Source organism: Chiloscyllium plagiosum, chromosome 36, assembly GCF_004010195.1.
Source record: "Chiloscyllium plagiosum isolate BGI_BamShark_2017 chromosome 36, ASM401019v2, whole genome shotgun sequence".
NCBI lineage: Eukaryota > Metazoa > Chordata > Chondrichthyes > Orectolobiformes > Hemiscylliidae > Chiloscyllium > Chiloscyllium plagiosum.
This window is the reverse complement of record NC_057745.1, coordinates 10,485,567-10,511,324: the sequence shown is the minus strand read 5'-3', so window position 1 is coordinate 10,511,324 and position 25,758 is coordinate 10,485,567. Positions and strand designations below refer to the sequence as shown.

General features: G+C 39.5%; 1 protein-coding gene across 1 annotated transcript; it reads left to right on the top strand.

Annotated features, from left to right (window-relative positions):
• Positions 1-208: 208 nt before the first annotated feature.
• mrps11 (mitochondrial ribosomal protein S11) lies at positions 209-23,698 on the top strand. Its single transcript, XM_043677301.1, has 7 exons — positions 209-364; positions 6,533-6,661; positions 9,233-9,331; positions 13,830-13,959; positions 18,632-18,697; positions 22,346-22,493; positions 23,473-23,698. The coding sequence occupies exons 1-6, from the start codon at positions 297-299 to the stop codon at positions 22,451-22,453; spliced, it is 600 nt and encodes a 199-aa protein (XP_043533236.1). The 5' UTR covers positions 209-296; the 3' UTR covers positions 22,454-22,493; positions 23,473-23,698.
• The last annotated feature ends 2,060 nt before the right edge of the window (positions 23,699-25,758 follow it).

Below are 25,758 nucleotides of genomic sequence, written 5' to 3'. Positions count from 1 at the left end.
GTAATGAAATGGAACAGTCGACGGGCGGATGATACCAAGTGATGTTTGGGGGTGGTTCATATCATACATTCGTATAAAACACAGAAAAATAATTGTGTCGTTATGAATTTGGATGGTCGTGAGGCATGAAATGAATTATATATGTGGCTATGTTAATTTATGCTGTGGTTTGATAGGAGGAATGAGAATCTAGTTATTAATATCTCCATCCCTCCCTTTGGTTTGGTGGTGGCTGGAGGCCCAAGCCTGGGCCTGGGAGCCAGAGTGGGGCAAAGGCTGGTGTTCGTACTGCGTCTATGATGCTCGGGCCACGGGTTGTGCTGCGGCGGCTGGGTCAAGGGTTACTGCAAGCTAGAGGCGGCTGGTGAGTCGGTGTGCCTGCCCTACTAGGCCTCGTTTCCATGGTGACTGTCGCCCCCACCACATTGACAGGAGGCCGTTCAGCCCCTTGGCCTCCCCGTGTCTCTCCCACTCGGAGACAGCAGCAGCGTCTCTGGAACTCCACCTCTCCAAAACGGTTCTCCGCTTCCTCGCCTCTCTTGGGGGATTGGGAAGCGCTTGAAATCCAAAGGCACCTGGATGTCCTTGTTCATAAGTCACCGAAAACTAACATTGCAGGCAGAGCAGCAACCAAGAAGCCAGTTTGTTTTTAGTAATAATGGTTAAAGCATCAAAAACACATGCTGAAATGATAAATATTACATATGACCATGGAGGAAGGTCAAAATTATAAGAGCAGGAGCAGGCATTTCAGCCCCTTGAGTCTGCTTCAACGTTCTAACTTAATACTGCTCATCTACCTCAACATTAGTTTCTCATACTAACCTCATACAGCTTGAGAAAGGAATCTGCCTCCCTTATCCAGCCTGGCCCATCCAGTCCCACAGCAATTTGGTTGACTTTTAACTGCCCATGAAATAGCCCAACCAACCCACTCATTTAAAAGGCAGTTGGGGATGGGTATTACATGCTGATGCAACCAGCAGTGTATTTTAAAATGGTATATTCACCTCTAAAGCAAGAGAGTTTGAACACAGGGATCAAGGTACTTTGCTTCAATTGTATAGAACCTTGGTGAGACCACAGCAGGAGTAATTGGCCCCTTCTGAAGGATGACAGTTTGCCATAGATGAATTAGTGGCAGTTCACCAGATTAATCCCCAGGATGTTGAGACACCCTATGCCATAGCATTGAAGAGACTGGGCCTTTATTTGCAAGAGTTTCTTTTTTGTGAGAAACAAAAGCTCACTCACTTTAATAATTTCAGTCCGAGACTAATTTCTGAATCAGCCATTTATTTGTACACCTATAGATGGGTGCTTTGTCTAATTACCAGGTAAGGTAATGACAAAATGCACACTTTATCCCAAAAAACCCTTACAATTTATACAGTTTCTTTTCCCATATGTTTTCCTTATTCCATTATTTGTTCCCTGCTTCGCTTACGTCACTCATTTCCTTAAGACTTATCCCACAACTTCTGTTTATCCTGTTTTGTCCGTGACAAACTCTTATCTCTGACTCCCATAAGGGTGTTTGACGTCAGTCTATTATAGATTATTGATTAGGCATATCTTTTCTTCTATCAGCATCTATTTCCATCCAGAGGCCACTTTGACCTCTTTAATTAGGGTTTGTTCCTGTGTCTCTGTACAAGCGAGGAGAACAGATGTTTTCCTGTTTGCCCATATATCCACCATTGTTCTGTATTCATGTCTCATGCTCACATATCCTTTCTTTTTGCTGAATATGTATTTTCTTATTCCTGTTCTGTATCAGAATTTATACTTGCAGAAATAACATTAATTCATTTATATCCCACATTTTCAAAGAATGAAAGGAGATCATATAAATACCTAACATTCTTTGAGGGACAAGCTGGACACAGAAAGGATGGAAATGTGGCCTATCTGCTCCACCCTCCCTACTGACCTACTAGAATTACCTCCCACCTACATCTACCTATGATCTTCCCAGGTACCTCCTATTTATCTCTCAGCAACCCCCCCCCCCCCTCCCCCCACATTGCTGATGAAGGACTTTAACCATTATCACGTAAAAATACTTAGCATTTATATTTCATTACCACTGGACATGTCAAAGAACTTTACAGTCAATTTAGAATTCTAAATATCGCAAACAAAGCAGCAAATTTGTGCATGCCAAGCTCCCAGAAACAGCATTGTAATAAACTTCATATAGCATGATTTGTGATTAAGAGATTAATATTAGCCAGATTTTAGCTCCTTTGAAGTGGCAGCATGAGATCTCTTACATCTGCCAGAGCAAACAGAAAGGGCTCCTGTTTAAAGCCTCAACACAGTGCACCAACTCTTTTCATTCCCATATTGGGGTTTTAGACTTGTTTCTTCTGCTCATGTCCTAGTGTAGGACTTAGATTAGAGTGGGTCATTGTCATAAAACAGTGTTGATGTCTGTGTGATCATGCTGTGTGCAAATGGATTGCTATGTTTCAATTATTTAGAATAAATAATCTTGATAGGTAAGCATTCCTGTGTAGTACTGAGGAAGTGATGATTTCATAAATTTATTCAATTAAACTGTATTTTGTGATGACCAGGGGGTCATGAAAAGTGCAAAATCCGTAATTCCCAGCCTTCTATAGTCATAGAGATGTACAGCATGGAAATAGACCCTTCGGTCCAGCCCGTCCATGCTGACCAGATATCCCAACCCAATCTAGTCTCACCTGCCAGCACCCGGCCAATATCGCTTCAAACTCTTCTATTCATATACCCATCCAAATGCCTCTTAAATGTTGCAATTGTACCAGCCTCTACCACATCCTCTGGCAGCTCATTCCATACACGTACCATCCTCTGCATGGAAAAAGTTGCCTCTTCGATCTCTTTTATATCTTTCCCCTCTCACCCTAAACCTATGCCCTCAAGTTCTGGAATCCCCGACCCCAGGGAAAAGGCTTTGTCTATTTATCCTATCTATGCCCCTCATAATTTTGTAAACTTCTATAAGGTCACCCCTCAGCCTCCGACGCTCCAGGGAAAACAGTCCCAGCCTGTTCAGCCTCTCCCGATAGCTCAGATCCTCCAACCCTGGCAACATCCCTCTATTCGCCTGAAAACTTGAAATCCGGTAATAATGAGCTGTCTTCTTGCCTCCCCTTTGGTGTAGCTATGCTATCAAGTTATGCGTTGACCTATGCCCTCAGTTTTTGTATACTCCTTGCATCGCAAATGTGCATTTTGATACTGCCAAATTCCTGCACTTTATAGCCTTTCACTCCCGAAAAGCAGAAGCAGCAGAGATATTCGCTGAATTTCTGCATCCTATTCCATGCTCTGAACTTGCCCTTAGGTTCCCACCTCCCTGCCAATCTTGCTTAAATCCTCAACCGTTCTAACGAATCTCTCTGCAAAGATATTTATCTTGGCCCTGTCATATATAGACCATCTGGTCATATAGGTTCCAGTTTCCCTAGAACCAGTCCCAGTGCCCCAGAAATTACCACCCTTCTAAAGTAGGTTTCTAGCAATCACTCCATTCTCCTCTTTTGATACTCACTGGCATGGAAAGACACAATCTCAAAATTTCTTTCACTCTCCTATCAAACCCACTGAAATCTACTTTCTGACCTTGTCCCCACAATCTTCTTTTAAAGTCATTCAAGGAATGTGGGCATTACTGACTAGACCAGCATTTGTTGCACATTCTTAATTGCCCAGAGTGTACTTAAGAGTTGACCACATTTCTGCAGGTCTGGAGTCACATGTAGGGCAAAGCTGAAAAAATGATGCAATTTTCCTTTTCTTTAGTGAGCTACATGGATTTTTCCAAAAATCGATAATGGTTTAATGATCATTACTGGGCTCTTATTTCCAGATTATTATTGAATTCAAATCCTATCAGCTGCCATGGCAGGATTTGAACCCGAGTCACAAGAACATTGCTTGGATCTCTGGTTTAACAGTATAGCGATAATACCAGTAGGCCATTATCTAAGAGTTGGATAGAGCTCTCAAGGATTGTGGAATCAAGGGTTATGAAGATAAGGCAGGAACAGGATACTGATTAAGGATGATCAGCCATGATCATATTGAATGGTGGTGCAGGCTCGAAGGGCAGAATGGCCTACTCCTGCACCTATTGTCTATTGAAACATATGTCAGGTATAGACAGGATAGATTGAGTGAATCCCGAGAAGAGTATAAAGGCAGTAGGAGTATACTTAAGAGGGAAATCTAGAGGTCAAAAAGGGGATATGAGATAGATTCTCCTTAATTCTATTTTCCAAAGCTAAGGTGTTTTTACAAATACATTAAGAACAAAAGGGTAATTAGGGAGAGAATAGGACCCCTCAAAGATCAGCAAGGCGGCCTTTGTGTGGAGCTGCAGAAAATGGGGGAGATACTAAACGAGTACTTTGCATCAGTATTTACTGTGGAAAAGGATATGGAATACATAGAATGTAGGGAAATAGATGGTGACACCTTGCAAAATGTCCATATTACAGAGGAGGAAGTGCTGGATGTCTTGAAACGCATAAAGGTGGATAAGTCCCTAGGACTTGATCAGGTGTACCCTAGAACTCTGTGGGAAGCTAGAGAAGTGATTGCTGGGCCTCTTGCTGAGATATTTGTATCATCGATAGTCACAGGTGAGGTGCCGGAAGACTGGTGGTTGGCTAACGTGACGCCACTGTTTAAGAAAGGTGGTAAGGATAAGCCAGGGAACTATAAGCCAGTGAGCGTGACCTCGGTGGTGGGCAAGTTGTTGGAGGGATACCTGAGGGACAGGATGTACATGTATTTGGAAAGGCACGGACTGATTAGGGATAGTCAACATGGCTTTGTGCATGGGAAATCATGTCTCACAAACTTGATTGAGTTTTTTGAAGAAGTAACAAAGAGGATCGATGAGGGCAGAGCGGTAAATGTGATCTATATGAACTTCAGTAAGGTGTTCAACAAAGTTCCCGATGGGAGACTGGTTAGCAAGGTTAGATCTTACAGAATACAGGGAGAACTAGCCATTTGGATGCAGAACTTGCTCAAAGGTAGAAGACAGAGGGTGGTGGTGGAAGGTTGTTTTTCAGACTGGAGGCCTGTGACCAGTGGAGTGCCACAAGGATCGGTACTGGGTCCTCTACTTTTTGTCATTTACATAAATGATTTGGATGTGAGCATAAGAGGTATAATTAGTATGTTTGCAGATGACACCATATTTAGAGGTGTAAGTGGATAGCGAAGAGGGTTACCTCAGATTACAACAGGAACTTGATCGGATGGGCCAATGGGCTGAGAAGTGGCAGATGGAGTTTAATTCAGATAAATGCAAGGTGCTGCATTTTGGGAAAGCAAATCTTAGCAAGACTTATACACTTAATGGTAAGGTCCTAGGGAATGTGGCTAAACAAAGAGACCTTGGAGTGCAGGTTCATAGCTCCTTGAAAGTGGAGTTGCAGGTAGATAGGATAGTGAAGAAAGCATTTGGTATGCTTTCTTTTATTGGTCAGAGTATTGAGTACAAGAGTTGGGGGTCATGTTGCGGCTGTAGAGGACATTGGTGAGGCCACTGTTGGAATATTGTGTGCAATTCTGGTCTCCTTCCTATCGGAAAGATGTTGTGAAATTTGAAAGGGTTCAGAAGAGATTTACAAGGATGTTGCCAGGGTTGGATGATTTGAGCTATCGGGAGAGACTGAGAGGCTGGTACAATTGCAACATTTAAGAGGCATTTGGATGGGTATATGAATAGGAAGGATTTGGAGGGATATGGGCTGGGTGCTGGCAGGTGGGACTTGATTGGATTGGGATATCTGGTCGAAATGGACGGGTTGGACCGAAGGGTCTGTTTCCATGCTTTACATCTCTATGACTCTATAGTATTTGGAAAAGATTGTTGGTTGCATTATGGAGACCCTTCTTGTTCCCCATCCAACTGATTTTTGACACTCATGTTTTCTAATTCTGTCATATGATATCACTGAACTTGTTGCCCATTACTAATTGCCCTTGAGAACATGGTGATGAGCCATCCTCCTCAATTGCTGTAGTCCAAGGGTTATAGATATAACCACAGAGCTGCTTGCAGGAGTGTCCTTGGATTTTTCTCCAGTCATAGGAAAGGAACAGCAATTTAGTTCCAATTCAGAATGGTGTGTAACCTGGAGAGGAGCTTGCAGGTGGTTCCTGTGCATCTGCTTTCCTTGTACTTGTAGTTGCAAGTTTGGAAGGTGTTGTTGAAGAAACCAGAGTTATCTAAAGCCTGAATGAAAGGCAGCTTCTCTAAAAATGCAGCAGCTTTTAGCAATAATATCAAGAAGAATATATATGTTTGACCTCCCCACATTTTTAATCAAAGTAGTGAGTCTAAAATCTAGAATTTGGTCATGTTGGAGGATAAAGATGCAGTAAAATTCCACTGTGAAATGATCAGAGTGTGATTTCTGAATATTGCAGTAACTGAATTCAGTAACATATCTTTGCTTTCACCTTTACTGTGTGGCGTTTTATTTGTACTCATGCTAATGTCTACATATCCTTCTCCCAGTGGTCATGTTGATTCAGTGGAAAGCCAGCGCTGCTTGGTACATACAAGTTTCATAAAGTTACAAGAACTAGCAGAAAAGGAGAGCAATTCTACAGAACGAACAGAAGGCAAGACTTCAGCAGATTTCAGGTATTCCTGCTTCTTTCTCAGCTGCACTGTTTTAGACTAAATATTTTTTATGGAAAACCATATGTCTAATTTTGAACCACACGGTCCAACTTCAGGATTTGCTATCCAAAAACAGTGCTGCTTGAAAACTGAACAGGATTAAATCCTGTTTTCAGAGACAGGATCTTCATAAAGACCACAAGCTAAATGATCTGGCCTTTCACGTGGAGCCGGGACCCATTTTGTGTCTTGGAAATCACACTGGTTCTTGCTGAAATGCAGTATTTTTTTAAATGCCCATCTGGCTTTGAGCTGCTCTTAAAGTGTTTAACCTTTTCTTGTCCGATAATTGGGCAGAGCTTTTTCAGACACTTCCTTTTAATGGTGTAAAAGCTAAGGTATTTTGTAAGCAGCACTACAATTGCATTCTCGGTTAGAAAGCAGATAAAATAGCTGATAAAATAGCCAGGCTCTTATTTAGGCTTACTTTGCGTTGACCCTTATTTGAAAGTGGAATTTGAGTGAGATCAGGTTTAGACTCTGCTCTGATTTTTTTTTCTTTGTTCAAATGGCAAACAAGTATTCACTTTCCAGTGAAGAAAGAACTAGACTTTATATTCTGTGCTCAGAGTATCCCATGTTTCTTTGTAGTTAATACATTAGTTTCAGACTGTTGTCACTGTTTAGATTAGATTACCTACAGTGTGGAAACAGGCCCTTCAGCCCAACCAGTCCACACCGACCTTCCGAAGAGTAACCGACCCAGACCCATTTCCCTCTGACTAATGCACCTCACAATATGGGCAATTTAGCATGGCCAATTCACCTGACCTGCACATCTTTAGACTGTGGGAGGAAACCCATGCAGACACTGGGAGAATGTGCAAACTCCACAGAGACAGTTGCCCGAGGCTGGAATCGAACCTGGGACTCTGGTGCTGTGAGGCAGCAGTGCTACCCACTGAGCCACTGTGGGCAAACTCAGCAGCCAGTTTATACACAGCAAGGTGTTAGCAATTTTTGAGAAGATTTGTAGCTCCGGTTGATGATAAGTATGTAAGTTAGCTCGTTGAGCTGGAAGATTTGTTTTCAGAAGTTTTGTCACCATACTACCTAACATCATCAGTGAGAGTCTCTGGTGAAGTGCTAGTGGTATGTCCTGTCTCTATATTTTATAGGTCTTGGTTTCTTAAGGCGGATGATGTCATATCTGGTTCTTTTTTTTCTAGGGAACATAGATAGGATCGAAATTGATGTATTTATTGATGAAGTTCTGGTTAGAATGCCATGCCTCTAAGCAGTCTTGTGTCTTTGTTTCGCCTGTCCTAGGATATGTGTGTTGTCCCACTCAAAGTGGTGTCCTTCTTTGTCTGTATGCATGGAAACTAGTGATTAGTGGGTCGTGTCTTTTGGTGGCTAGTCAGTGTTAATGTATCCTGGTGACAAGTTTCCTGCTAGCTTGTCTGATATAGTGTTTTTTACAGTTCTTGCATGGGATCTTGTAAATTACATTAGATTCACTGGTAGTATCTAATGTATCCATTAGTTTCATTAATTGCTGTTTAAGTGTGTTGGTAGGTTTGTGGGCTACTGTGATGCCAAGGGGTTTGAGCAAGGTATTCCAAAAACAGTGTAATAATGACCAGTTAATTATTTGGGTGCCATTTGTTCAAAAAATAATGTTTGTCACAGGATGGCAAGAACTCACTGCCATCTGTTTAAAATATGCCATAGGATCCTTAATATTTTCATGAGGAGACAGGTCACCTTACATTATAATTTTATTCCCAAGACAGCTCCTTGATAATGCAGAAGTAGAGGTTAAATATTATGTAGTCAAGGTTGACGGTGGAATTCTGATTCAAATGTGAGTGTGCTAAAAATAGTAATAGGCCCTTCCGCCCCCCAAGCCTGCTCATGGCTTACCTATATCTCAATTCCAGTTATCTATTATTTCAAGGAATATGTTATCACTTGACCTAGCTACCACTACAGAGAATGGCAAGCACATGGACAACCAGAGGGTTACCTGTGGCTGCAGAACCATACTCCAGCAAGACTCAATTCCATAAAGTGAGGACATTTGGAAAGAGATTTTGCTGTTGTATCTTATAAGCATTGAGCAGACTCATTATGTGCTGGTGGCACTTAAAATATAAAGAATTTTGCAGACAGTGGTATGATCTGAATCACTGTCAACTTTTCAAGTTGGCTTTACAATGATTATGGTGAAGCTCCCATTGACTTCATAGTTCCAAATTCTTCTCAGCATGTCAGCTATTTTAAAGGTCAGAAGGTTCAATTCGCTGCAGTTAAAATTGACAAGGGTGGATCATAGTCACAGCTGGTACAAAATGGTGCAGTTTCTCAGGCCCACTGAGTGTATCATGGAGGACAAGGAAATATGCTGGTCCATTGTGAACATGCTGCCTGTGTAAGTGGAGCAGTATACCCTGTTAGAAAGCTCAAAATTGCAGCACAGTAGATTATTGGAGATTGAAAAAAGTGATGAAATTCCCAAAGAGGAGATTTAATATGAGCTTTCTTATTATTCATACAGTTGAATTATTATTAGTTGTGTGTCACCTACAGTATCCTGCCTCCAATGCTAGGACAGGAGAGCCCTTTGCGCTGGGGAGGCAAAAAGTTTGAAGAGCTACACATAGCACATATCAAGGCAACATATAATAAGTAAGTATTTGATATAGCAATGTTTAATGACAGATACTAGATTCATTAATCTGAGATGACTACCTGATTGGACACTATAATTGGCACTATAATTCACTTTTCCAAGTTAATAAATACAAGCAAGTTAACTGACTACTAATCCATATTCATATACATATCCATATCCAGAAAATGCAAGTGTGGTTTTTCTTGAGGACAAGATTTTTCTTGGCTTTGACTGACTACATGATCAAATGGTTTTGAGACACTTGTTTTCAAACAAAAAGTAAGCCACTTGCCCAAGCATCAGTCATTGCCTTCAAGGGAGAATTTTGACAGAAAGTATGACAGTAAAAAATCAAACTGTGTTGTTGCAACCTTAAAGTAGATAATCCAGTGTAAATAGCATCTTACACAAGAGTGAACATTTGGTTTAAATCAATAATTAATTTGACATGTTTGATGCAGAAAGCATATTTCAGAATTAGATCTATATTTTAAAAATTCCTGACGTCTTGAAAATTAAATGAACATTTTTTTTAAAAAATTAAATCATTCATTCAGATTAACATAAATTCATTTTCTGAAAATACCAATAACTCCCCCTTAATGAAAGCAACACCATGTTTAGATTTGCTCATTATTTTATTATGATTTTTAGGTTGAAAATAATATCATTTTTCTGCTTCTTATTTCCTCTTTCCCAATAAGCTAAATTTCGAACCAGGTACCTTCAGGACCATTCCTGAACTCGCATCTCTCTCTAGTATCTCTCAAGTGTCAACTGCGTTTCAGTAGGTAACATCTTCACTTCTGGTCAAGCGGCTCTATGTTCAAGTGCCATTCCAGGATGTGAGCAAAGAAATTGAGGCTGACTGTCTAGTGTATTAAGAAACTGCCAGTCTTTTTGATGTGCTGTTCTCCACTCATCTAAAATCACCTTCAGTGTTAAATTCAAATAAACATCCTTGAATCCTATGTTATTTCAGAAAATTGCAATCTCATCTTTTTGTTCTGTAAGCTTGAATGTAATCTCACCTAAATTTGTGCTCATTTTTCCCATCTTTGCCTCTTGCCTTTTCACATCTCCCTCTCTCTGCCATTAAAATCCCGCCTCAAAATTCATCCCTGGCCTTGCATTTGATTATCGTTCTTAAAATGTCCTTCTTTCTGAAGACATAGTCGTAGAGTCATACAGGACGGAAACAGATGTTTGATCCAGCCAGTCCATGCCGAACGTAATCCCAAATTAAAATAGTCCCACCTGCCTGCTCCTGGCCCAAAGCCCACCAAACCTTTCCTATTTATATCCAAATGTCTTTTGAATGTTGTAATTGCACTTACATCCAACACTTTCTCTGGAAGTTCATTCCACACATGGACCACCCCCTGTGTAAAAGTAATTGTCCCCATGCCTTTTATAAATGCCTCTCCTTTCACCTTGAAAATCTGCCCCCGGTATTGAAATTCCCTATGCTAGGGTAAAGACAACTACCATTAACTCCATTAACCCCTCATTATTTTATAAACTTCTATAAGGTCACCTCTGAACCTCTTTTGCTCCAGTTAAAAAAGTTCCAGCTTATCCAGCCTTTCTTTATTACTGAAACTTTCCATACCTGGCAATATCCTGGTTAATCTGTTCTGAACCCTCGCCTTTTTTGTTTCTGTCATTTTGAAACTTTTTTGTTAAACTGCTAAATGTACTGTATAAATGCAGAACTTTTGTTGTAGTTTTAAAAAGTAATTGGCATGTTCTTTCACAGGGAGGACTGTGGTGGTGGATGGAGGCGGATGTTGGTTTTTCATTTTTAAGATTAGACTCTCAAGTTGGAAATTCTTTAATTGGCTAAAATGACATTGGGATCATGTCAACCCATTACCCATGATAATTTGCTCACAGCACTAAACTATCCCTGATTTGACAGTAATTGGCAATGTTACCCATGTCTTATTGTAAAGTTTATAGGAAAAATGCCAGAGTGCAGTACAGAATATTGGGCTCTGCTGTGGCATGGGCAAAGTGGAGCAATCCTTAGTTTGCATGGAATTGTACTTATTCTGGATTATCAACACGGTCATTATTTACCGCAGTGAATATTAACTACTGATTGGGGGAAGCTGTTCGCAGGTAAACAGATGGTTGGAAAGTGGGAGGCCTTCAAAACTGAGATAATGTGAGTTCAGAAACTGTATGTTCCTGTTAGTGCGAAGGGCAAGGCTGGTAAGTGTAGGGAATGCTGGATGAGGAGGAAGTGAGGTCTGCAGATGCTGGAGATCAAAGTTGAAACTTTATTGCTGGAACAGCACAGCGGGTCAGGCAGCATCCAGGGAACAGGAGATTCGACGTTTCGGGCACAGGCCCTTCTTCAGGAATTCCTGAAGAAGGGCCTGTGCCCGAAACGTCGAATCTCCTGTTCCCTGGATGCTGCCTGACCCGCTGTGCTGTTCCAGCAATAAAGTTTCAATGCTGGATGAGGAAAAAATTGAGGGTCTGGTCAAGAAAAGGAAGGAGACATATGATAAATATCGACAATTGGGATCAAATGAATTCATAGAAGAGTAGAAGGGCAGTAGGAGTATACTTAAGAGTGAAATCAAGAGGACAAAAAGGGGACATGAGATAGCTTTGGCAAATAGGCTTAAGGAGAATCCAGAAAGATCCTACAAATACATTTAGGACAAAAGGGTAACTAGGGAGAGAATAGGACTCCTTAAAGATCAGTGAGATTGTCTATGTGTGTAACCACGGAATATGGGTGAGATACTAAACAAATATTTTGCATCAGTATTTACAGTGGAGAAGGACATGGAAGGTAGGGAACTTGGTAAATAAATAGTGATGACTTGAAAAGTGTCCATATTGGGGAAGAGGGGATGTGGGAGTCTTAAGACACATAAAGGTAGATAAATCCCCTGGATCTGATCAGGTATATCCCAGATTTTGTGGGAAGCTCAGGAAGAGATTGCTGGGCCGTTTGCTGACATACTTGTATCATCAAAAGCCACACGTAATTTGCTGGAAGACTGGAGGGTAGTTAATGTGGTACCATTATTGAAGAAAGGTGTAAGGAAAAGCCACTGGAACTCAGAACAGTGTGGCCTACATCAGTGGAGGGTAACCTGTTGGAGGGAATTCTGAGGGACAGAATACACTATTTGTAAAGGCAAAAACTGATTCAGGGTAGTCAACACGGCTTTGTGTGTGGGAATCCTGTCTCATTAACTTGATTGAGGTTTTTGAATAGGGGACAAAGAAGACTGATGAAGACAGAGCAGTAGATGTTGTCTATATGGATTTCAGTGAAGTATTCAATAAGGTTTTGCATGGTAGAGTACTTAGCAAGGTTAGATCACATGAAATCCAGAGGGAGCTAGCCAATCAGATACAAAATTGGCTTGCAAGTAGGAAACAGAGGGTGGTGGTCTGGAGCTGTGACCAGCAGTGTGCCGCAAGAATCGGGACTGGGTCCACTGCTTTTTGTCATTTAAATAAATAATTAGGATATTAACATAGGAGGTCTGTTTAGTAAGTTTGCAGATGATACCAAAATTGGTGGTATAGTGGACAGTAAAGAAGATTATCTCATAGTACAATGGGACCTTCAATAGATGGAGTGGTAAATAGAGTTTGATTTATATAAATTTAGGGTGTACCTTGCAATTTAGATAAATGAGGTGTTGCATTTTGGTGAGGCAAACCAGGTTAGGGCTTATGCAGTTAATGGTAGGGTCTTGGGGAGTGTTGCCAATCTAGTGGTGCAGGTGCATATTTCCTTGAAAGTGGAGTTGCAAGTAGACAAGTTGATAAAGAAGGCTTTTGGTATGCTTGCCTTCATTGGTCAGTGCACTGAGTATAGGAGTTGGGACATCATGTTGCGGCTGTGCAAGACTTTGATGAGGCCACGTTTAGGATACTAAATTCAATTCTGGTCTCTCTGCTATAGGAAATACATTGTTAAACTTGAAAGGGTTCAGAAAAGATTTACAAGGATGTTGCCAGGATTGGAGATTTGAACTACAAGAGGAGGCTGAATTGGCTCGGGCTTTTTTCTGTGGAAAGTCAGAGACTGAGGGATGACTTTATCAAGATTTATAAACTCACGAGGGCATGGATATGGTGAATAGCCAAGGCCTTTTTTCCCAGGGTAGGTGAGTCCAAAACTAGAGAAAGATGTAAAAGGAACCTGAGGAACAACTTTTTCATGCAGAGGGTGGTACATATATGGAATGAGCTGCCAGAGGAAGTGGTGAAGGTTGGTACAATTACAAGATTTAAAAGGCATCTGGATGGGTACATGAATATGAAGGATTTAGATGAATATGGGCCAAATACTGGCAAATGGATTAGACCAGTTTAGGATATCTGGTCAGCACGGACAGGTTGGACCGAAGGGTCTGTTTCCTTGCTGTATAACTCGATGACTCTAAATGCGTACAAGTTGAAATCTGATTGACAAATTTTCAGGGATTTCTACCCCAGTTTTTCTGTCACTTAGATGTTGTTTTTTTCCCTGAGCACACACGTTCAGGTTACTACCCATGATGGACTAAGCATGGTACGGACTTCATGTGGTACAGAAGGATTTAAGAATGCCAAGAAGGGGACTCCAATTGCAGCGCAGACTGCTGGCATCTCAGCAGCAGCGGTAAAGCAGTTTTCCTTTTCCATTATAAATGCATATTTTAAACCTATTTGATGAATTGACTTTGTGTTTCGTCACAGCACCTGGAAAACTTTCTAAAACCACTTTCACTGCTGCTTTTACCTTTACTGATCGCCATTTTCAGAATTCATTAAACACCTTTTAGAGGCTCAGTTGTACACTATTTTGAAATGGTCATCTTTTAGCTGAAGAATCAAGCCAGCCGAAAATAATGTGAAAATAATAATTTTTTTTCTCCGTTGGCGACATGGATTTTACACAAACTAATTTTGGGCAATCTCAATCCATTTAATAGGAGACATGATGCCATTGGATTAAACTGCCTCCAGTTTGACATTCAACTGGTGATTATAAAGAAGTTGCAAATGTGGCTGATATAGGAACTGGAATTGTATAGTAAAGATTACTGCATTGTTTTGGTATTGGGAAATCATTATCCTGGGAGAGATGCAGAAGTCTTCTTTTTTCAAGGGACCCTCTTGAGATTTTCCTAAGATTACATTGTGATTTTCAAGTGTCTACATTTTCATTCTCACAAACAAATTCATTTGATGAAGCAGTCAATTAGTAACAGTAGCTTCAATATTTGTGTTCATTTATGGAGTATTTGGATGCCTTCTCCCTCCACAAGCCTTCTTGCAATTGCCTTTCTCCCCACCATTCTCGCTTAAGGCTCCACCAGTGACTCCCTCACTGCAATAAGTTACTTTCCTAACTGCTCTCTGTTCTTCCATTCACCAGTTATTGCTTTCCGGCGTTTGGTGCTCTTACTAGTGAGCTTGTCAGGAATAAGACGAGGGAAATCAAGCCTGGGATTGGAGGAGCAGCTCCTTGCTGGTTCCTTCTAATCAATTTACAGGCATGGTGAGGTGACTTTTCTCTGATTGGTCATCCTGTGAGTGAATTTACCTTGGGGTCTTAAGAGGGTAGATTTGAACCCTTTTGTCTGGAGCATAGCTTCTGTGAGCTGCAAATATGCAATAGATTGACAGATAACTTATGATGGCGTGCAATGTAGGGTCTTTAAACCACACATGGTTCTGTGATGTTGTTGACTTGGTAGATTATTTAAGTGTACCCTCATCTATTTGTATCTGTCCATGGTACTGAACATGATGATCTCAAGCTGCAGGGAACAATGTGCACTGTTCTCTGGAGAGGAAAAATGCAGTCCTCTTTGCATCCACCCAATACAGATATACACTCAGTTTAAAAATGACTCACTGTACTAGCTACCAGACACCAAATCAGATGTTGTATCATGCTGTTAAAGGCCCACAGGACCAGTTTTATCTTTCCACATTGAGTTTCCTTTCACTTCTCTGTTTCCCCTAAAATTCCAAATCAGCCTTGGCAAAGACTTGTTTGAAATTTGAAATTAAAGACTTAACTATTAAATTTGAAACAATATTTGTACTTCGAGGCATCCATTTAGCTTTGTGTTCAAGGCCCTTTAAACTTGTGTAGATGGCTAAATTGTGCAACCCACAATAGGCTATCTAACTCTACAAGACCCAATCTGTGAGTTCACTATGAACAAATATTCTGTGATCCAACCCCACCAAATTGCAGGCATTCTGCTCACTGTTCAGTACCAGCAACTAAGCATAAAAATCTTAAAATGTATGTTGATTGCAGAGTACCAGAAAAGCTGCAGGAAAACGCTTGTCAGGTGGCAAAAAATTAAATTGAAATGAAATGTGATGTTGGACAGGTCATCCTAATCTTCAGTTTACTGCAGTAAGACTGGGATTAACTTGAGTAAGTGGTTATCATAGTCACTTATGCGCCTGAAATAAAAACAAATGATTGTTCGAGATCTCATTGCAGACTTTTTCAGAGATGTCATTACTCAGATGGAAATATGAGAAGAACCCACAATTATAGATAATTAGCTTTAAATTAATTTAGAAATTGATTCTTTGTTTATGCAATCCGATTTTTTTTTGGTAAGAACATGATAATTACTTTTTGATGAAGTGAAAGGCTCCATTTGCCAGTTTTTCAAAACTTTGCTTAGAGCCTGCCTCAAAAGCCCTTTTCTTGTTTTCATGTCCTCACTATATAGTTTTATGCTGTTCCTACAATAGTGTCTGTTTGTAATAAAGTGTTTGTTCTGTGTCAAGCCTCACTAACTAATTTTCCAGTATGATGCATTCAATTTATATTACTTACAAAAATTACTGCAAACATTGCAGTATTTTAATATTGCTATTACAATTTTATTTGTCATAAATATTCGATTTATTAAATCCAAACAGCAATTGCCTTTTAGCTCTACAATTAGTTTGATTAATGCTTTTACATTAATGCAAAAAAAGTGAAACTCATTGCTATTTCTGCCTTATAGTTGATTTAAAACCGATTTTCAATGCACGATTACCTACTAGCCAGTTATCTCAAGTTCGATATTTTAATATAGCAATTTTTCTTGCTTGGAAAGTTTGCTAAGAGAGTATGTGAATTTGTATGGGAAAATGGCACCATTTATAGAAGTATCCCTAACACACACATCTCACTGTATGTTTAATATTGCACATTAAGGAGTAGCTCCAGCAGAGTGTGCTATTACCATATAAACATGGATTAACAGAACAAAAATATACAGATACAACCAATACAGTGAAATATTAATTTATATCTATCTATACTTATAACTACAAGTTCTAGGTCTGTAATATATGTTCTCCTGAATACAATTATGGGGTGTGTTTAATGATCAGGAGTGTACTCAATACTGCTCAGTGTGTAATTTCACCAGATTGAAATCCAAGGGTACAACAGTAGGACTCACCAATTCCCTGTTTAAATAAAACCGAATTGCTTGTCTTTTGTCCAAGTCCTGAAGTGTCTTTCTGAAGATTGGCTGACAAAACCAAATAAGAATTATTAAGTGGCTTTGTTTTACAAATGCCAAGTAAACAATCAAAGCAAATTGTGCTTATTTCACTCAATCTCATTTCTCTTCTCAACACTAGACCTGTATCTTCCATTAACTGGCTTGGGGATGAGCAAAAGCGGTCATTTACACTGTGAAGAAAACTCTCCTGGAACATCCAATGTTAGATCCACAATATCTACAGACTCTTAATTACAAACCACAACTGGGGTATGATCCCCAGTCTCAATATCAATTACTGTTTGAATTAATTCACCCAGACTGCCTGTAGTCTTGAGGGAACATATGCGTTGATACAATTTTAATTCTAGTCGATAACAACATATACTGATTTGCTGTGAGCATTCTATGGATGATTCACTGGTAACTGAATATTTTTTTTTAAGAAATAGTGTATGCCTATTTATGTTTTGCAACATTTCCTGTATCCAGTTTCTCTGGCAGATTTAATGGTGCATGCGTTTTGTTTAGATTAGATTAGATTCCCTACGGTATGGATACAGACCCTTCGGCCCAACAAGTCCACACCGACTCTCCGAAGAGTAACCCACCCAGACCCATTCCCCTACCCTTCACCATATAAGTTTAACTCTTGATTTGCTCACATGCAATCAATTTCTGTTAAAAGGCGAATGTTCAAAGCAAATTGGTTACAACTGCAGTGAACTGTACTTTGTTTTTAAAAAAAAACGCAGCTAAAACAAATGTTTTGTCTCTGGCACACATATCTGAAATGAAACAGACTAGATTCACTTTTTTGAGTAATTAATATCTTTTGGAACTTGCTCATTTTGTTAACTGCTAAAATGATTCTTCCAACATTAATTTTAACTAAGAAAAGACAGTCATTTGGAATATACATAAAAAGTACATAAACAAAAACAGCTTAACAACAAGTATCATAAAATGTGTAAGCTCCAGCACAGATGCTCAGTTAACATTGACACAGATTCTCCTACTGCTGTTCTGATTTTCTCAACACTAACAGAATCCTGGACCAAACTAAATCTGCTTCATCTGTGAATCACATAGTGTTATGTCTTCATGCAAATCTCCCAGACATTCTTTGAGAATTAAAATTTTACATCTTCTCGCTGAACAAAGTTTATGTGTGTTGCCTTCCTTACACAGCTGCAGGTCTCTCAAACTTTGGCCTGTTGGTACCAAGTTCCTATTTGAATAGTGAGCTCCCTATCTAAGATGTTCATAACACCCAAAGCTTGCCATTAATTTTGTTATCAGGCTGATGCTGGCAATCACAGTGAGGGCAACCCATTTACAGAGGAACTTCGATTATCTGAAGGACACGGGTGGGGAGTATTTTGTTAGGTTAATCGAACGCTGGATAACATAGTTAGCCACGCATCGGGACCTTGCGTCTTGTTTGGATAATCCAAAATTCGATTCATCGAATATCGGATAATCAAAGTTCCCTTCTACAACCAAGTGGCTACCACAAAACTAATCTTGCTCTTCAAACAGTACTATGAGACATTTAATCACCAGATGGAGCCTTGTGCTACCACCAGAGTTAAGCAGACAACACCAGATTGCTTAGCCGTAAGAGCAAAAATCAGGGAGATTATTTCAAGATCTGTTTTAGCAGAATACAAAGTGGTTGTTTGGGAACAGAAAATGTGGCACCCATGATGTAGGAGAGTAGTGGGCAGTACTAAGAAATAATACTTTAAAAGCATTATCATTACGTGTAAAACAAAATCCTAAATAAAATATTCCTGTTTGTATTGTTGGCAGAAAGCAACAGATCGAGGAATATCCTTTGTGCGTGTGGTGGTGAAGGGTTTGGGACCCGGCAGGCTGGTGAGTTACAGAACTCAGTTACTGAAATAGATCCTGCTGAAGCCTTTGCATCTCTTCATTGGCATTATCTTTGTGTGTCTCATGCACCAGCTCCAGTGTGAAGGAAAACGTTTTACTAGCAGATCACTGAGATCACCATGTATATTTGTTCTGCAAGCTGTTGCTATATATTTAAATAATCCATTGTTCTGAAACACTCATTGCTGTCTGCAACAATAGACAATAATATGCACTATTAACTCCACATGTCTGTTCTTGGCTCGACAACAGCCAAGATATTTAGAAGCTTGTTCTACATTGAAAATAGCAAATATCTAGGATTTTGTAGGAAAACTTATCTTGAATGAATATAGTTCTGCACTTACTACCTTGATTTTTATGTGCTTATTTAGGCAAAGGAAGAAATGATGGAATCATTTTCATGTATAACATAGAGTGACTTCATCAAAAATTAGTCAGGAGTGGGTAAGGCACATGTCTGCCTTAGGAGAACCCTTCACCACAACCAGATTGAGAAAGTCATCATAGTCAGCCAGGAAGAAACTTTCTTCCCAACAGTCTGATTTTGATTCATATCCTCATTTATTTCTACATTAATTTTCAGAATATGAGCATTACTGGCAACCATTTCCTCACAGAAAGTAGTCACTGAAGTATGTCTCCAGGCTACTTCAGAAAAAAATTGAGGGCCAGCTGTATAGGTGTGGAAGAGTCAGACACAAATCATACCAGGCTTGGATTTTCTTTCCTATAGGATTTTAAAAATTTCTATTTACAGGCATGTTTAAACCAAATACAACTCATCGTTAATATTAATCCAGGCCACTGGATTACCAGCCCAGCATAAGAGCCTGTGCACAATAATGTTCATCACGTCACCCAGAAAAGCAGTCAGCTTGCCAAACAAAATATTCCAGCAACATGGTTGCATGTACATTTGGCACCATAATCTTTCTACTTTTCCAGAGTGGTTAACTAACCACAATGATGAGCTGTAAGGAGGTATAAACAAGACAATTAAAGAAACAAAAATTGGTCTGCATTGGTTCTTCAAATAAATGTTTAGTATTAATTAAATGAAACCATTACTAAAACAACCATCAGATGTGTGTCTTGTGAGGAGCATTTCTTGTAGCTGATATATTCACTTATTTATGATTTCACTAAAAGTATTTAAAATTATGAACATTGGAAATTTATTATTCAGGGACAATAATAAAGAATCACAACAGTAGTTAACCAGTATTCCCCATGTCATCAGGCGTACTTCTGAAATAGGTTAGGTTCTGCCACACAAGGTGGAAAAGTTTACTGTAAAAAAAACATGAAGGCAGCCAATGCCTTTGGATCAACAAGCCTGTTTCCTGATGCCTCTTTGCATCTCTCAGATAGCTTCTCAGAATTCTGCACACAAACAGTTATTCATTAGTATTATCCCAGAGATTAATTCTTAGCAAATTAATCTCAGGGGATATTTATTTGGAAAACCAGATCTGATGTTGCATATGCTGATGACATTAGGCTGTCTCATTGCTGTTAGTCTCCATGCTGAGTTTTAGCCTCTCCTTCTGGCTTTAATCCTTTAAACACTTGATTTTCTCTCGCTTGCTCGTATAACTGATTGGGATAATTACTGGAGTTTGCTCTTTGTGTATTATAGAAATTTCAGTGCAGGAGGAGGCTATTTAGCCCATCATGGTTATGCCAATGCTTGTTCTGCTTTAGGGATTTGTATTTATAATTGCAATTATCTTTTAATATTTTTCTCCAAGTGTTTATCAAATTCCCTGTGGGTGTGTTGGCATGAGAACATTAAGACTGTGACAGAAAGAAAAATTGAGGAGGAAGACTATTCAGATGTATAACTGCAGCTAGATTTATGGACCTTGATTTTCTGCTTTGTTTCCTGTATTTTTGTCTGTGGTGTAAAAGGACAAAAAGCTGGGAGAGGATTTGAAATGAATCCTGTGCAGTATATTCTCTTCCAGGGAATATTAATTCCCATGCATAAGTAAGCAAAGTTAAAATTATTTCAAATGTTCGATGGTCTTCACATCATATACACTATGGAATGTGTCATATCTATCATATAACTGTCCATCATATAATGCAATATTTGGATTGTTAATATCAGTTAATGTCAATTTGAGGCTGTGAATCACTGTGGTCATCTTGCTTGATCTCTGTCCCACATATAAGTATAGGTGGAGTTTTACCAAGTAATCAAGATACAGGATTGAATCTATAATTATTATATTCCTATCTGCAGTGCCAGGTCCAACAGTGGTTGAGGATGAGGTAGAGGAAGCCAAATGGCATGGTACATGACCCTAAATGTATTGTTGATCTCTGGCATCTCAGTGGCCTGTGTGGAACGAGTGGACCCTAGTTATGTTAACTCTTACCTCTGATACGATTCAATGGTCGTTATTCTGTCTCTGATTGCTGCTGCTGCTGTGTCTTTAATGTTATTGTTCATTTCTGGGATGTTAGTGGCTAGATCAGCATTTTTTGTCCATCCCTATTTGCCCAGAGGGCAGTTAAGTGTCAACCAGATTGCTGTGGGTCTGGAGTCACATGTAGGCCAGACAAGATAAGGAAAACAATTCTCTAAAGGAATTTAGTGAAGCAAGTAAGTTTTTCCAACAATTGACAATAGCTTCATGACCATCAGTAGTCTCTTAATTCTAGACTTTTACTAAATTCAAATTTCATCTGCCATGGTGAGATTTGACCTGGGTCTTTTGTTAATAGTTTAATGAGATCAGTCTAACAATAAGACACTAAGTTACTGCTCCTCCATTTCTCATTGATATTAACTCTTGACCGATTGTTACTTCTCTAATGATTTACTCATTGATGCTACTCCACATTTCATTGTTAATTGGTATTGTGTTGTGTTCATTTGTACACTTCTCCCCATCTAATACTCTCTCCTATCCTGAAGACACAAACTCTAACTAGGGTACAGTTCCACATCTTTCAATTGGTCAGTCCTGATGAAGGGCTTTTGCCCGAAACGTTGATTTTCCTGCTTCCTGGATGCTGCCTGACCTGCTGTGCTTTTCCAGCACAACTCTAATCTTGACTCTGATTTCCAGCATCTGCAGACCTCATTTTCACCCTTTAATTCATCACATACATTTACTCTTCATTGTGAAACTGGGACACTGAGTGCAACCTGCGACAGTTTTGGTGAGCGTCACATTTGATCATGACCGCTCCTGACATAAGTCGAGAATGTAGTGCTGGAAAAGTACAGCTGGTCAGGCAGCATCTGAGAAGCAGGAGAATCAACGTTACGAGTAACAGCCCTTCATCAGGAATGAGGCTCCTGACATAACCTCATATAAACGTCTCAGTAGAGATCACTGGATCTTGTTCAAGAGGTATAAACTGGTGGTTTTTCTTTCATTTCCTAGTTCAGGGGAACCAAAATCCATTTAGTGTTCCTACTGCCATCTCAAGAAGGGATTAGAACTTTGGATCTTTGAGGAAGAGCTATTGATAATATCAACTCACTGAATTATCAGGAAACTTAGTTCATTGTTTTAGATAAGATGTTCATATTTTTAAAATATGTTTGAGGATCTGAATGCACTACTTTGTGTTGTTTTCCTGATTTCCTCCTGTCATTTGTCATTGCAGTCTGCCATAAAAGGATTAAGCATGGGTGGCCTCCAGGTGGTTTCACTCACAGACAACACGCCAATTCCTCACAATGGCTGCCGACCACGGAAAGCCCGCAGAATGTGAAGCTTCACAATATGCAATTGATAAAGAGGCATCAATAGAAGTAATTATTTGTTCCTAGATGTCCCAGAGTCATCAAGTTCAAAATAACCAGATGTTAAGGGTTCAAGTTAACCTGTTACTTGAGGGCAAATATAGCAATAAAGCCTGTGTAAACCTTGAGGAAATAGGTTTCAATTATATGTATTTGAATTGACAGCTCTTAAGAGAAAAAAAGGGTGTGGTTCCTCAGCTCTAACCACTCAATGCACAGAAAAGGAATCACAAAAGTGTAGTCATAAAGTATGTCAAAAATTGGAGCCATCCAACTGTTCTTCTATTCTGTAGATGCCGGTTTAATCGCTGGCCAGTATTTCTTTCATGGCAAATCTGAAAACTAAAGTGACAAAGCCCTTTTAACAACAGTGGTTGCTATTATAACTTCCTCATAATTTGAAGAGAAAGAAATGAGACCAATTTAAGTTTCGTGGAAATGGATTAAAAAAGGTGCATCCAACAGTCTGGTTGCAGCTAACTATCCTGTACGTGTGTTCTGCTCTAATTTGTTAATGACCAATATGCTCCCAGCACAATTTGAATAGTAAGAGGAACTAATTCAGCTCAGAGCAACATCATTCTTATTGATTTCAGGGTGTAGTATGAATGGCTTATTGTTCATCAAATACCTTTAATATTAATTAAAGCCCATCTTTGCATTCAGCAGGGGAGCTGCTGAATGCATAGATTCATTCCAACTCAGCAAATTTGCTACTTATAAGCAAAAGCTTCATGAATACATTAAAGACATTAATGAACATTTCCTCCAGCACCTAAATCACTGTCAGACAATGATTTCAATTGCAGATTAGTTTAGGTTCTGTTTCAAATGAAGCAAAGGAGAGTTGGGGCCAAATTGCTGATCTTAAATTTATATTGATTTAGGTCTCTTTGCTGGTGGTTGCTGCAGACTGTGCTGTATCCAGACAAATGTTTTTATGAAATGTCAGTGACCTGAAACGTTAACTTTGCTTTCACCTTCACAGATGCTGTTTGATCTGTTGAATATTTCCAGCCTATTCTGTTTTTAATCCAGACCCTAAACGAGCTGCAGAAAAGTCCACAGACGGCTACCTACTGTTTAGTACTAGACTGGATGAAAACATTTTTATTGCAATTATGTTCCAAAAACTACTAGATGTCTGTGCTGATTGTCTGACTGGAATGCCAATTTAACGATAGAATAAATGTTGATTTTGCTCTTCTCCAAGACTCAGCTTCTCTTGAGAGTTATTTTCCTTAGAGTTAATTTTCCAGTTTTAAAATGCAATAATTTGGGTTAATATTCTGTATTATTGGCTATCACGGGCCTACGTGAAATGATTTGAACTTTGGTTCACAATGTTCCTGTTAAAACGCATGGGTATATTTAAGCCTAGAAGGCACAACGCAGACTTCATTCTGTGGTAACTTGTGCACTGCTGCACAAACATAATTAGAGGAACTTTGTAATGAAAAGTCAGACCACACATAACTGAACTTTAACCAGAACATCAGTATCATCCCAGCAGCAATAAACCGATGATGTTGGTAATGGGGAAATACCATCCAGTATGTAACAGATCAGCCTTCCGAGTCTCTCACCATGCTGACTGGAAAGACAGTGCTGTTCGATCACTGTCACAGCATCAAAATCAAAGAATTCCTATCCCAGGGTATACATACATCAGATGAATTGCAGCAGTGCAAGAAAGAAGCTCAGCAGCACTTTTCCCAAAGACAATCTGAGATAAGCAAAAACTTCCAGTCCAAACAGTGACACCCACACTTCTGAAAGAATAAAATAAACTACAGCCCCTGAGGGATGAAGTAAACAATCCTCTTCCCAACTCCACTGTTCTTGAAAACTTCTATCATCAGCTGCTTTATAAAAGTAGTCTGGCAATTGTAATTGTTCAGAGATATTCACATTATTAGGTTCTGAAGAACAATGTCACAGCAGCCATTGTGTTTGGTGTTTGTACCATGCTTTTTTCATTTAGCATTATGCCTGCATAATTAGCACTCATTTTTGAAACGTTCACTGCAAAGTTTACAATCAGTGGCTTAATAGTCAGAACAACAAACTCATTCGCTGAATCCTTTGTATTTTATATTCTGGATCCCCTCAGAACATGTATTTGCCTTTAAAAGGGAAAGAAAAGAAGGGTGAGGATCAATTTACTGAGACAGCAAAGTGCACTTAGAGCTTTCCATCCAGTCTATTCCCTTATAATTAAAGTACCTTTCAGCTCTTGTTGTGCAGACTGTACTTGAGTACTTGATGCTCAAAACTGCAGAGTAGTTTTTATTTTTACAGCCAGTCCATCCACTAAAGGAGGTGCTTTGTGGTCAATGAGCTTTTAACATACTTATAGTTCCCATTTCGCAAACGAGTACCTCAAATTTTAAAGTGAGTATCCTTCTATTTCAGATTCCCAGCATTGGTGGTTTTCCTTGATAGACCAACTGTGCTCTGTTACTTTTTTTCTTTGATTTCTCTGTTTTCTTCACACAAATTAATGCTGTAATGTGGAAAAAAAAATTAACCAGGAGATTACAATCTCCTCAGTTCAAGACTGAAAAGAAAATATATATAACCAGGAAATTTAAAATCTCCTCAGTTCAGGGGACTGACTGAGCTGGCTGGCCACAGCCAGTGTACTGTACACAAATAAATAAAGTGACATGGTGACAGGATACTAGCCTTTCTGAAGTTATTTCGGTGGCAATGGGAGAAAACAGTACCTGCCTGAAGAATATTTGCTTGCAACAGTCATCTTGGAGTTGGGGTCAGCATTTCTGGCATCATGCGGTTATTTGGGAAGCCTAACTCGTTTGACCCTGCCATTGCAAACAGAGTCCAGTATGTGAAAAGGATGCAATTTGTGTTTTCCAGGGCAAATGACACTGGGGAAGATTAAAAGCATCAATCCTTCTGACTGCATGCAGACCTGCAGCATTTTGGATTATAAGGGGCTTATGGTTCCCAGAGGCACCAGACACTAAAATCTTCCAAGAGTTGGTTAAGGTTAAGGAATATTATGACTCCAAACCTCCTCTACGTCTGAGATGCTATCGGTTTTAGTAAGCTGTTAGAGAGCTGGGAGGAATGTACATTGGTTTATTGACGAGGTTGAGACGACTAGCAGAGGCATGTGATTTTTGGGTTCACCCTGAATCAGATGCTGAGATACCATTTGGCATGTAGATTAATGATGTAACTGTACAGAAACACCTGCTAGCTGAGCTCAGCTGGACTTCAAACAAGCACTACGACTGGCTTTGTTGTT